Consider the following 12,967-nt stretch of genomic DNA (forward strand, 5'->3'; position numbering starts at 1 on the left):
CATCTCTTTTCAACAGATGTTTTTAGGTTTCTGCCCAACAAAACCAAGGTCTATTAGCCCATGAGGATAGGAAAGGAGAGGGGGTAGTTTCCAAAGCTGATGCCCATTGAAAGTTCCACTGCAGCTCCCCACACTGAAGTAACTGGTTAAGTGGCTGAGTGTATTTCTCTGGAAAGCACAGTATATGCTACTTCATCAGCCTGTGAACTAACACTTCAATGCTACTTTTCTAACTTCTATATAATGAAAAATGGTTGGCTTAATAGTTAAGGAAGACAAAAATGCTTTGCAAAATTTGAAGAGACCTCAGGCTTCAACATTTGGCTTAACCAAAAAGCAAGTGAGACAAGATAGAAGAAAAATTATATATACTAGCCTAAGAGAATCTTCTGATAGGAAGTTTTGACTAATTTCATCAATAGATACTATATCACTGTAATGAAAAATTTACCCATATGCAAGCTTACAGTTTTAGTTACATATTTAACTTTAGGAAAAAAAAAAAAAAAAAAAGAAGCTATCACTCATGTTTCTGGCATAATCACTTTTCTCAGACTATTACATAGCCACAAATGCCTTCCCATCCACTTCCCATCACAGGGAACAAAGGTCCAAGGAATTTCATTTGCCTGTTAGTCTTTCCAGTATTCTATTTCTAGCCATTACAAATTATTACACCAGGTTAAGAAAAAAAATTAGAAGTTATATCAGACCTAGGCACAAGATCACCTTCAATAATTAGTTAACTGTCATTCTACTTCACACTGGAGCTTCATTCTTCTGATCTTCCATTAACAGTGATTCTCTTATTTTCTTATTTCCATGCTTCTTTTTTTTTTTTTTAAGCAGACAGTTAGGATCTCTTCCAGACTCTTAAATTGCTGCATGTTTGCTGCAGATATAAACCCTGAGCTCTTCACCTATTTGTTAAGTTAATATCAACAGTACTTAAGTAGCTGTAATAGAGGCTTGGGCAAAAAAAGGTGCTTGTACTGAGACACCTCAAAATCATCATGTAAAACATACACCAACACACCACACAATTACATACTCAGTATGTAATTACAGTAACTCCTCTCTCTAAACCCAGCTATAGTGATGCAAAAGAAAGCAGCACAAGAATCAAAACCAGTCTTCAGCACAGTCAGCTTGCCATCCAGCCTCCCCAAGTAGTTCTCTACTCCAGCACAGCTCCTGAGAGAAGTTACCAGTTTGTTACAGGGGAGAGGATGTGGGGACCTAAATTAAATTGTGTGTGTATACATGTATAGTGGTAGGCATCTGACTTTGATTTGTGTCCAAATGATAATATCCTCATCCTTCTCAGCTCAGGATGTCAGCATCTAGTGTAAGAAAATGTAGGGAAAAAAAAAAAAAAGCAGAAAGGTAAGCACATAAACACGTGCTTAAAGCCTGTATCTGGCCTAAACTCAACAGCAATGTATTTTTACCATCACAAGTTAGTCATTGGGTACAAAACATTTCAGCAGAATGAGTATCAGATCAAGCCTGGTTCAGCGCAACACAAGGCTGGGGACAGAAAGTTGTCCAAGTCTAACTGACTTTGTAAGAGAAGTTTACCTGAAAGGTGGCAAAATCTAAGTTCTAACAGGCTTTGTAAAAACAGTCAAGAGGCAGAAATACTAACCCAGAAAATTTATTTTCGAAGTAAAAAAGTTTGTACAGAACACTGCAGATCTGAACAAATCTAAATACAAGTCTCTGTGATACAACCCAAGTCTTTGCTTTTAGCACAGCCCTTTCACGCTCCAGCAATCAGAAGGCAAGACCAGCAATTATCAAAAAAAAAAAGCATTTATCTGTTAGAACATGTATTTCTAGAGCTGCTTCAGGAAATGTACCTAGAGGTTAGAGCATTCTACCTCAGACTGCAAAGCATTCACACTGTAAAAACAAAAGAGAGGAAGGAGATTTTCATGAGGACAGATGATTTATGAAACAGAACTGCAAGTCTGAGACATAAATAGCTTTTGTTTCTGAATTCCTCTCTCCTGCCCTCCCACACACACTGATGTAATTCCTAGAAAGGTATAAACTGTGGATCATTATGTATACACACTGTGCAAACACTGTGTATGGAGAGCAGCCTAAACCTGTGTTTTGTTCTAATGCTCAATAAAAGCCACTTAGTTCTTCTACTATTCAATTGTACAGTATTTATAACATTGCATTCTAAACCTTATACAAAGATTATACAGTAGTTTCCATAATCAAACTAAGCACAGTCATACACTTTGTGGTTATCCAGATACAATTTTCATGGCACCTTCTTTACTACAGCACAGAGTACAAGAGACCCCATTCCATACAGCACACGAGAATTCTTCAGCTCCATTTCTGCTGTACTCATGCTTCATTAACAACATCATGCAAAATATCTCCTACAATCACACAAAGCCAGATACAGAAATATGGCTGGAGTGTTAAGGAGGAGACCACAACAGTACCTACATCTTTAAGTGCTCAAACTGTATGCAACTCTCTTTATGTCCCTCTATTTAATTTTGAAAACCTTTTTGATCAGGCAATAGTATTTCCTTATCTAAAATCAGGATGTCTCTTGAGAACTTCATCTACTTACATTCATGCTGCTCTATGCAATGGAAGAATAACTTACTCCAAGCTGAACTGCAGCTTAAAAAGTCCTTGATTTTTACATTTTTTTACAGGTAAAAAAGTCACGCTTCTGATTCCAGCGATTGTCATTGCCCCTTTTCCTGATAATCAAATTCAAGAAGTAAGCATCTTTCATCCACTTGTAATTGGCCAACAGCCACATGAACCACTACCCCTCTATTTAACCAAGTCCTGACCTAGAGGACCAGTGACCTCTTTCCCAGGACCAGTGAGGATTCTGCAAGGAAGCAGTTCTGCAGTTGCAGCAAGAGCAGGGAGAACCCACAGAAGTGGTAATTTAACACTGGGTATGTTCTGATTCAGACAATGGCCACTGTGCACAGTGTACATTCACATCTCCATCATCACCAGGCAGTGCTGGTGCTGTGGTTGCTTTCACCTCCTGTCATCTATGCAAAGACACAAAGCACCATCTCCAACTGTGTCTCTCGCATTTTTTAAGTCACTCAGACATTATCCCTTTAAAATGGCCAGAGAGCACTTTAAGTACGCTATAAAACCAAATATTAGTGCTTGGAGACTGCTCAGCTGCAACTTTAAGAGCTTCCTTCTTGAACTTACAAATGTGGTGGGGTTTTTTTGAAAATTCTTAGCTTCTATTTTATGATCATTTATGCTCAGTTAGTCTGTATTGCAGCATAAGTTGGCCTGGAGTTAAGCACATACATTTCCCCACTTGGTTCTATGGGGAACAGTGCCCTGAATTTTCAGAATATCTGTAGCTTTTCATGATCAACTTCAAAGTATAAATAAACCTGCAGCACAGTGACTGCATGAATAAAACTTCTAATGGCTTAAAGCCCAATCTTCTTTCAGAAAAAAAAAGTTATTGGCACAAAAGCAAGGACTGATGCTATCAGATTTGCCAAGTTGTTTAAGAAGAAAACAACAGCTTGTGAGCAAAGACCTTCATTAAACAGGTTCCCCAAGTATGATTTGCACTGAGAAAGGTAAAAGTTGTTTATCCCTTTTTACCCAGAAGGGGAGTGAAGGAAGGCACTGGCTTTGTAATCTCATTTGATTAAACAATTCACTGTAGGCAACGTGACACTGGTGAAAGAGCACACAATTTGAAGGCAGTCACAGCTTCAGTCTTCCATTTCGAGTTCTTGTTTCAGACTGAAAGACAAGTAGAAATATGATTTAGCTTATAGCAAAACACTGGAAACTCTTTAGACAAACTAGGGGAAGCTCCAAAAAACACAACTGAAGCTGAAAGCCAAAGAACGCTATTTATCATTAGTTTTGGTTAAGAACCAAAATGTCAGAAAAAACATATAGCCAAACTCAGATTGTCATGGCAACATAGACCGATCTTCAGATTTACCCGAAAAAATAACATGTGGAGAGCTCTGCTCTCCCACTTTTCAGCTACTTGCCACACTCAGAGTGGGGCCATGTCACTGACACAACGCACTTACCTTTTCAAGTAAGCATGGACGTTGTCATAGCCATGGTACTTGGCCAGATATACCAGGACACCTGTTGCACATCGGCCATCTCGCTGTCTGCAAAAGCTACAGTTGCAGATTCCACGACAAGGTGGGCACCTCCAGGTCTAGAAAAAGATAAGACAATAAACCTTTTTATCTGAACCAGACATGATTCACACCTGGCAACTTAAAAGAGGGCCCCTGTTTCACACTGAGTTCTGCAGCAAACAACAAGCACAAGAGTACAAATTCCTCAGTCTGTAAGGGACTGCACCTGCCTTTGCCTGCCTTGCACATAACCACAGGCAGCATTCCACTCCACTCAACCCCTGCACCACTTCCACAGCCCACAACAGCAGTGCTTTGCCCACAAATTCAGCTCCTTTCCATAGGGCACTGAGCACTAACATAAGGCAGAGGAGGACACTATTCTGATGCCCAAGCACTGGAATATTTTGGAAGCATAGTTTCCTCCTGCAAATGAAACTACAGAAGTAGTAGCTACGTGTTCTACACAGCACAGCACTGTGATTCAGTCTGAATCAAACCAGGACTGCATGACATACTGCTACAGCACTGTAAGCAGTTCCCCTGCTAAAATTCTTTAGCTATGAGCAACCGATGCCCCTCACTGCTCCAGTGAAACACCATCAAGCCAATATTCACAGTTGTCTTACCGGGTCCAGCAGGGCGGTTCTGACATCTTCCCCATACCTATTGCGGAGGCAGGGCCCGCAGAACTGGCCCCGCACTCCCACGCAGTCCGGGTTACGACAATTGGTTTTGGTGTCTGTGGTTTTTTGGCGACACTGATGACAGGTGGATCCCTACAACACAGAGGAGGCATTTCAGAAAACAAAGACATTAAAGATGGCTGTTTAGTCAGGGGAACAGTGCATTTAACAAGCCATCTCTCTTGCAGCTTGTCCTGAAATAAAAAAGGCCACCACTGAAGTTTACACCAAGACTGTTTTAACACTGCATCTTCAGCCTCTGCTGATCCCTTTCCTTCACTAGGACCACCTAGGGACTAGAGCTGTGGCAGGGGGACAGCAAGGTAACTGGCTTGGTAAAAGCCATCCTGTAAATTCAGGGAAAGAAATGACATTTCAAGATGTCAGGCATACTTCTCCCACAAATCACATCCTTCCTCTCAGTGAGGAAGTATGCATCTCACAAAGTTGAAACATACTTACCATAGTCCTGTTATATATTTTATCTCTTGCAGAACCACAAATATTATTCAACTCTTCCTCTGTTATCTGCTCAACTGGGCGCACAACGTGTGGAAAAGCCATGGCACCACGGTGACCCCTCCTGGGAGTTCGGGCTTCATGCTGAATAGTGAAGACACAATAATTTCAGTATTAAGTTTCAGCAAAAACTACATAAATAAGGTAAGGATCTTCAAAGCAAAGTCTCAGACAGCCACCATACACTTAAACAAGAGACAGAAGACCTGTGCAAAGACATATGATATGGGTGCAGCTTTAGCACTGTCACTTTTGTCTGTTAACTCCAGGATTCAGAAATGCTACTGGATCTTGATTAATTCCTGCTGGAGTGCAAGAGGAAGAAATTTTTCAAGGACAAGGCTGGTGGAAATGGAGAATACATAAAATATGCTATTTTCTGTACATCTTCCCAGGCCATGGTATACTTATAATGTTGATCAACTCTGGATTAATTGCCATTTTCTCGAAGGGAAACAAAACCACCAGCAACAGTAGAAATAGAACCTCAACATACCTCCAGGTATTCATCAGACATCTTTCTTCTTCTCACTAAGATGTATGGGTCATCTTCCTCTTCTGGTAAAGAAGTAGGAGGACCTTCAATCAGGGACCTGGATCTTGTATGAGGCCGAGAACTTCGGTCTGGGTTCCTCCTCAAAGCACTTCTGGGCAATGAACGTCTTGGAGGTCGCTTTGGTCTCTAGTAAATTTTAAAAACCTCCAAATTAAACAGGCAAAAACCCAGACAGCTCCTGCTGGTACTATGAGTTCCTCCCCTGAACGACACACCTTCCTTCTGTCTTTCCCAAAGATTAAGTCTCCTCCCCATCCCAAATCAGAAAACACAAGTAAAAAACACCCTAAGCAATTTCCTCTTGGGCCTTCTGCTAGCTTCAGAGAAATAACCAAAAATATGTTTGTGTCCATGATACAATAATTCCCCCATACAGCAGCCAAACCCATGTCTGAGGAGTTGTGACTTCTAGTGTTCTTCCCGTCTTCACACAGCCAACAGGTACATTAGCAGTGAAATTCATTCCATTGCCAAGTCACAACTCAACCTTCTTTAAGAACCTAGTTAGGCCAAATTTCAGGTTTTTTTGAAGGTTCTAAACTCACAGAATATTCAGCCTTGAGCTTTAAAGCCTGACCAGCCCTCCCTATCTCCAGACTTTGTAAAAATACATATTTACACAGCACCTTTTGTTTAGTTGTATTGGTCTGTGGAGACACCTTTATGAATTAATCTGCTCCACTTCATACACTGACAAATCAAAAGATAATTAATTGCATAATGAGCATGCCTGGTTTAGGAAGTAAAAAAAATTCTGGACTTTGATTTACATGGCTTATGAAATTTTTTTGATTGAGATTCCTGGTTTGTAATGTCAGAATGTGACTCAGAAATATGAAGGTAAAATAAGTTTATACTTACATTACTGACAGTTGGCAATGACTTTCTCCCAGCAAAGATACCAGAAACATTTTGCAACTCAGCCATTAGTTTTGCAAGCTAACGAGGGAAAGAAAAAGAAAGTAGAGCCTTAAAAAGGTGTTTATGTGCTATTACAGACTATTAAGTCAGGGCAATTGGCTAGAAGTACAAGTACTTATAGAAAACGCAGTCCCTCTTTATCTTTCTACTTTTATTTACATTCCAGTGACTGCAAGTAATTAAAAAATGCTCAAACTTACTGCATTGAAGCCTATTCTTTAGGCTTGTAGCCTATAGATTTTTACTGAAGTAATTAAGCCTATGAATGTTCACATGACAGTGGACATAAAGTATCAAACATCAGAAATGGAAGTTCCTCTTAATACATTCATATAATTGCCATTAGAGTTAATTTGAATAACCAAAAAGGTCCCCTAAGAGTCAAGAAGAAGGTGTCCCCAGGGAGACATTGAATACTTGCCATTGCTTTGTTTTCCTTTATGTTTAAAGCTCTTTTTTCTAAAAACAGGGCACCATTTTCTTCAGAGTCAGAGTCTGAATCTGGAACAGGCATCAGCTTCTCAGGAAGAGGTTCCATCTCACCCTTCCTTCTCTCCGATCTTCGAGGTGGAAACTTCATGGCTACTTTTAGAGGAACAGAGCATTTCTGCCTTCTCCGAGCTACCTCACTTTCAGCACTTGTCTCATTCTCCTCTGCATCTGATTCCAGTTTCTGTTAACAAAGCAGAATGGAAGCATATAAATCCAAGTGAATTGCTCTGAGATTACATACAGTTGGATAGCATTTTGTTTGGGGGTGGTCATAGCCTATCTGGCCAAAATCTACACATTTACATCTCCAGTCCTAACACTTTAGTGTATTAAGGGGAAGGAAGGGGGCAGGAGGAGAGGAGGGTGCAAGGACAAAAAGCTCTGAGGGAGAGCCACACTGTACTGCTGCAACACACCACAAAAAGGAGCATGGTTTCAGCTGCAGCAGTCATTGCTGTCACTTGCAGGTCTAATAGAAAAGATAGTTTGTTTGATAGAGAATAAAAGTTGCCTTCAAAGGGCTAAATTTTGCAACATATTGTATTTGGCTGTAAAAAAAAAGCCATTACAGTTCTCAGCAGCAGGTCAAACCCAGGTCTGTATGCTGTCAAGAAAAGCCATCACATAATATTAGCAAGGGAAAACTTCCCTCTAGAGAGTCACTGAAATAATGATCTAGAAAATCCCAGAAGTGTCTTATCCTTAAATTCTGGTGCCTTGCTTGCAACTTAACTTTTTCAAGAACCAAAGGTTCAGTAAGGACAGAAATTAATTTCTTTAGTTAAATGCCCACTTTGCAAAAGGTTTTCACTTTTAGATTTAGACTCAGTAGGACAGTCTTATTTTGGTCATAGTTAACAAGAGGCTGGATGGTGGATTTCAGCATCTATCACTATTTCTCTTCTGCTAAGAAGTACAGCACTTTATATTGCAGTCAGAGCACAGTTCTGACCACATTTCAATACACACAGACGTTTTTCTCAGGTTTGCTGGTGACCATGGGCCAGCATAACATTTCATATTGTAATACTGAGGAAATCACAAATGTTAGATCCTAATAGAGTAATGTCCAGGATGGACATTTTGAAGAGGTATTACATTTCAAAATCCACATGGCAGATTTTATTTCAAACTTGCAAAGCTCAGGAGGTTGGGAGCTTTCTATGGAGACCAAAGGAATATGAAACCACAGCTACTTCAACTGTGCATTAAATTAACAAAAAAAAAAATATGCTTCTTTCTGACAATACTGGACTTCCAACCTGAAGCTCCCATTATTTTTCAATTAAGAATGTGTAAAAAAATTAAAACAGCAAACTAAAATCAACTGTCTTACCAGTGCATCTTGAATTTCATTTTCTGAAAAGCCACAGAAGGATTCATCATCAGATGCTTCGTAAAAAATTTTTGCCAGATCTTCTCTAATATCCGACCTAAACTTGTATTTCTATGAAGAATAAAATATTATTTAACTGAAGTTGTACAGAAAATGATTCACATTTACAAGTGCAGTATGAGCAAATAGCTTTTTTAATAAAGAAAAAAACAGTTAAGGCATTTAACAAGGGGTTTCAGAACAGCAGTTACAAATTATCAGGCATGTTAGGTTAGGTGACATTTCAAAGGCTAGAATAAATAGCTAATCTGTTTCCAACAATTACTACCTAGAAGCACAAGCAAAGAGTGAAATGAAATTACAGCATACAGCACAGATTTATAACTACTATACAAAACCATAAGCAGGGCAAGCAGTTTTAATTGTGTGGAATACATTTACTACCTTTGTATTTTTGCAAGCTTTACTAGCACTGCATATTCAGTTTTCTTTTTTCTAGTACTGTACTTACTGTGTTTGCAAAATTATCAGACCCAAAACTGTCACAACTGTCATCAGAGGATGAGGATGTTTCCATAGGAATCAGTTTCGTATTTCGGAATGCTGTGAGGTTTCTCCTTCCTGAACAACCTCGGCGCTGCAAAAGGACAATGGCAACATTATTAAATTGAAGTTTAGCAGGTTTGAACATTTTGTTTGATGCTTAACACTCTTGAATACAAGTCAGCAGAATCATCAGCAGCTTTGAAATAATTCCAGAAGTTAAGAACGGGAACAATTTCTGCTGTTATAGATATCTGGTTATTGTCACAGTATTTAGAAATACTTCCTTTATGCAAACAGCAAAGTGGAAATATACACAAAAAATCATATCCTTCACTCATTAGAGGCAATGCAGGAAAAAAAGTACAAGTGCACAAATAGTAGCTAGAAATCTCTGATTTATTAATTCCTTGCAACAACAGCTCCAGACACAATGGCTCACTGATCTGTTAATTTTATTACCAGGTGAAAACACACGGTAAGTTTTTTAGGAGCTTCAAGGTTTTCATTGCCATGGGGATGTGTCCACTGGCAAAGACCCGCTTTACCCCGGGGTGGCAGCGACCCGTGTCCGATCCTGCTGCACCCACACACGGACGCTGCACTCGCCGAGCACTCCGAACCTTGGCAGTTCACAGGCCCGGCCCCCTGGGCCGAAGATTTTGTAAATACGGTTTAAACATTAACCACACAGCCCTCTCCCCAGCCCCCTTCAGCACGCTCCTTGTCTCTGGAGCGGCACGACAGCACCCTGAGCCTTGACCACGCTCCGCGGCACTCCCGGTGCTGACGAGCAACAGAAAAACTTCCGGGCCCGGCCCGGCTGCGGCCCTCAGCACATGAAGGGCGTGCCTGGGTCGGCCCACGGAGCGCTCAGCCGGGAAAGCGCTGCCACAGCGGGCCGGGCTCCACCCCGGGAGCCCCGGGACGAGCACCCAAATTTGTCTTCTCCCAGGGCAGCTCTCCCCGCCTCCCGATAAAATGGTGCGGCCCCCCACTGCCTGCGGGCCCAATGCCTTCATAAGGGCCACTTCCCTCCGCTGTGAGTTACCACTCTCCCGGCCCCGGGTGGTGGCAGCGGCCGGGACAGCTGCGAGAGGGGAGGCAGGGCACTGAGAGGCTGCCCCCGGCAGAGCACGGTCCCCAGGCCGGGTCCTCCCTAACCCAGCCAGGGGGGCGAGGGTACCGCCGTGCTGGGGGAGCTCCTGTACACTGGCGGGGCAGAAGGCCCGAGGCTACCGCCTCGCATCGCAGGGCTTTCCTCACATTGTTTCCCTTAAGGGTGCCCGGCGAGCCCCAGCCCAAGGGCTCGCTCCGCCCGAATCCATCAACCCACCCCCCCCCCAGCAGCCCGGTTTGCCCCGGCCGTGAGACCCCGCAAATCCCCGGGAGAGCGCGGCCGCAGGAGCCACAGTCCCCCCGACGCCAGCAGCCACCCACGGTCCTGGGACACCCCCTTCCCTTCCCTCCCGCGATCCCGGCGGGCATCCCCGCGGCAGGCAGCGCTCACCTGCGGGCGCGGCGGACCCATGCTGGCGGCGGCGGGGAGAGCACCGGGGAACTGAAGGTTCGCGCCAAAGCGGTGGGAACGGCGGGGGGCGGGGCGCGGCGGTACCTTTCCCGCGCTGGCGCCCGCGTCCTGGCAGATAGAGCAGACACCCTGGGGGGATCGGGCCTCTGGCGTGCTCGCCACACGCCTGCCCACCCCCCCGTGCTGGGGATTTCGTCAGCCATCCCGGGGCGCCCACGGAGGGGCTCACGCGGGGACGCAAATTTTTAATTTATTTTTTATTTTGTTCCCGGCGCGGGGTTTGTGAAGCTGCAAGGGCCTGGCCCAGTGGCGCGAAAACTCCTGGTGGGGCCGCCCCGGGACTCGCGCGCTGGAAGGGGGAGGCGAATATCGGGTTCGGACTGCCCCAAGCCATGGCGGAGGGAGGGCAGGGGGCAGCGACCCCAGACCGGGGGTCTCCGCCGGCTCCTTTCTAGCCGTGTGTTCCTCGCTTTGTAAAATTTTGTCATGTCCTCTGCCGGGCAGGGGTGTGTTGTCACCGCTCGGCAGCTGTCCGGGTCACGGGGGTTGGGGGGGGCAAAGGAAGGAAAGGCGCGGGTCTGTGTCCCCGCTGCTACCTGCGGGGCATCCTGCGCCCCTTGAGGCCCGTCAGAGCCTGAGGCTGCATTTAGCACAGCAATGCCTGTAGGAAAAGTGCACTTTTAATGAAAAAGCCCAGCGAAGCCGCTGCGTGACGTGGCAGTGCTACGTGAATGCAGCGCGGGGCTGGGAGCGACGGGGAGACGCTCGTTCCCTCCGCGCCCTTGGGAATACAGCAGCGCAACTGGACTCCGGGCACAGGTTGGCTGCGTTGCTCTTTGCAAACAAAACACTACTTGGAGACAGGCCAGAAGAAAGTGGATCATCAGTCATCGTAGACCATTTTATGTAACGTTTGCCATATCCCATTAACTCGAATACACAGCAAAATAACCGCTGTGCAAGCAGTACTTGGCAGCCACAATAAAGAGAAAGTCCTAAAGAAGCTGTATGGGATTTGCGGGACGAGCGTTTGCTATAATCCTTTGTTTATCCTGCCCTATACCAGTGCACCTGCAGCTGCTCAGCGTTTCCAGGTGGCTTCCTGCCGGTGGGCAAGTCCCTTTTGCAACTGGTGGGAGGGGAGGAGGCCCCTGGCACACGCAGCCCCACTCAAACCTGTGCCCTCTGTAAGGCAAACCAGGTATCACCTCTAAGCCAAAGCCTGTAAATAGGCTACAGCACAACAGAGGACAAGAGGTTTTCTGTGGGCATTATTCTTCCTGCACGTGCTGCAATCGGCTGTGTAAAAGAATCTCCATTTTAAATAAGCCTGTAATTACATACTTACCTGCACTGCTGGCTTCTCAGCACAAGCACAAAAGCAGACGAACTAAACCTGGTTCTCTGGAGACCAGAGCACACTTGCTTCCTCTTAATCTGCATTAGTGGAGGGCTGCCACCCAGGTGGGCTCCGACAGAGTCAGCTCAGTTTGGGGAAGAGAGGTGTTTCTTAATTTTGATGTAGTTTTACTTCTTTCAGAAAAAAAACCTAAAATAGCTACAAACTGGTTTTAGTTACACGGAATAAGAGATCCAGTTTCTGAAGAGCCATAGCCCTTAATGTCTTGAATCACTGTTACCAAGATTTTACTAGAAAAGCAGACAGCCTTCACAGCTTTTAAGTGCATGATATGAAATGTTACGGGGTACTGGTGGGACTAGCTGAATCCATGCTTCAGAATGTAGTTAATTTTCCCTTTAATGCTTAATGGAAACAGCATTCTTCAAACAACAGATGTAGTTAAATGGATTTAAAATTAATAGGCCAAAGCAGGGACTTTGTGGGGAAACTGGACTGGACATTTTGTGAACCATACTTTCAGCCTTTTTTTTTTTTTTTTTAATATGTGAAAAAGAATTAGCTTACTGAAAATTGTATATGTCAGCTCATATTTTACAGAGGACTGGAGTGAAGGGGACAGGAGAAGGAGAAGAAAAATGCTAAGTATCTGAAGAGTAGGGGCTTCCCTTCCTATGGTACATTTCTGTGTACCAGAAAACGAAGGTGTTTAACTCAGAAAGTGGTGTTTGTAACCTGTGTTGCAGAACCACTGTCCTACATTCAGCTATTGACAATAGCTGAAGACATGCAGAACACAACTCAAGTGAGCATTACATTTTCATTCACAGTTAACTCAAATTAGGCTAATATAAGTTCAATAAAACATTCCTGCCCATTTGTTC

The 12,967-nt window shown here is 43.7% G+C and overlaps 1 protein-coding gene across 1 annotated transcript; it reads right to left on the minus strand.

Moving 5' to 3' along the window:
* Positions 1-1,641: 1,641 nt before the first annotated feature.
* Positions 1,642-10,819, minus strand: CDCA7 (cell division cycle associated 7). The gene is made up of 10 exons (XM_071747322.1): positions 10,703-10,819; positions 9,161-9,286; positions 8,650-8,760; positions 7,243-7,494; positions 6,762-6,839; positions 5,841-6,026; positions 5,288-5,428; positions 4,769-4,918; positions 4,080-4,216; positions 1,642-3,777 (listed from the first exon to the last, which is right to left on the minus strand). The coding sequence occupies exons 1-10, from the start codon at positions 10,721-10,723 to the stop codon at positions 3,747-3,749; spliced, it is 1,233 nt and encodes a 410-aa protein (XP_071603423.1). The 5' UTR covers positions 10,724-10,819; the 3' UTR covers positions 1,642-3,746.
* Positions 10,820-12,967: the final 2,148 nt, after the last annotated feature.

This window comes from Heliangelus exortis, chromosome 6 (assembly GCF_036169615.1).
Source record: "Heliangelus exortis chromosome 6, bHelExo1.hap1, whole genome shotgun sequence".
NCBI classification, from domain to species: Eukaryota; Metazoa; Chordata; class Aves; order Apodiformes; family Trochilidae; genus Heliangelus; species Heliangelus exortis.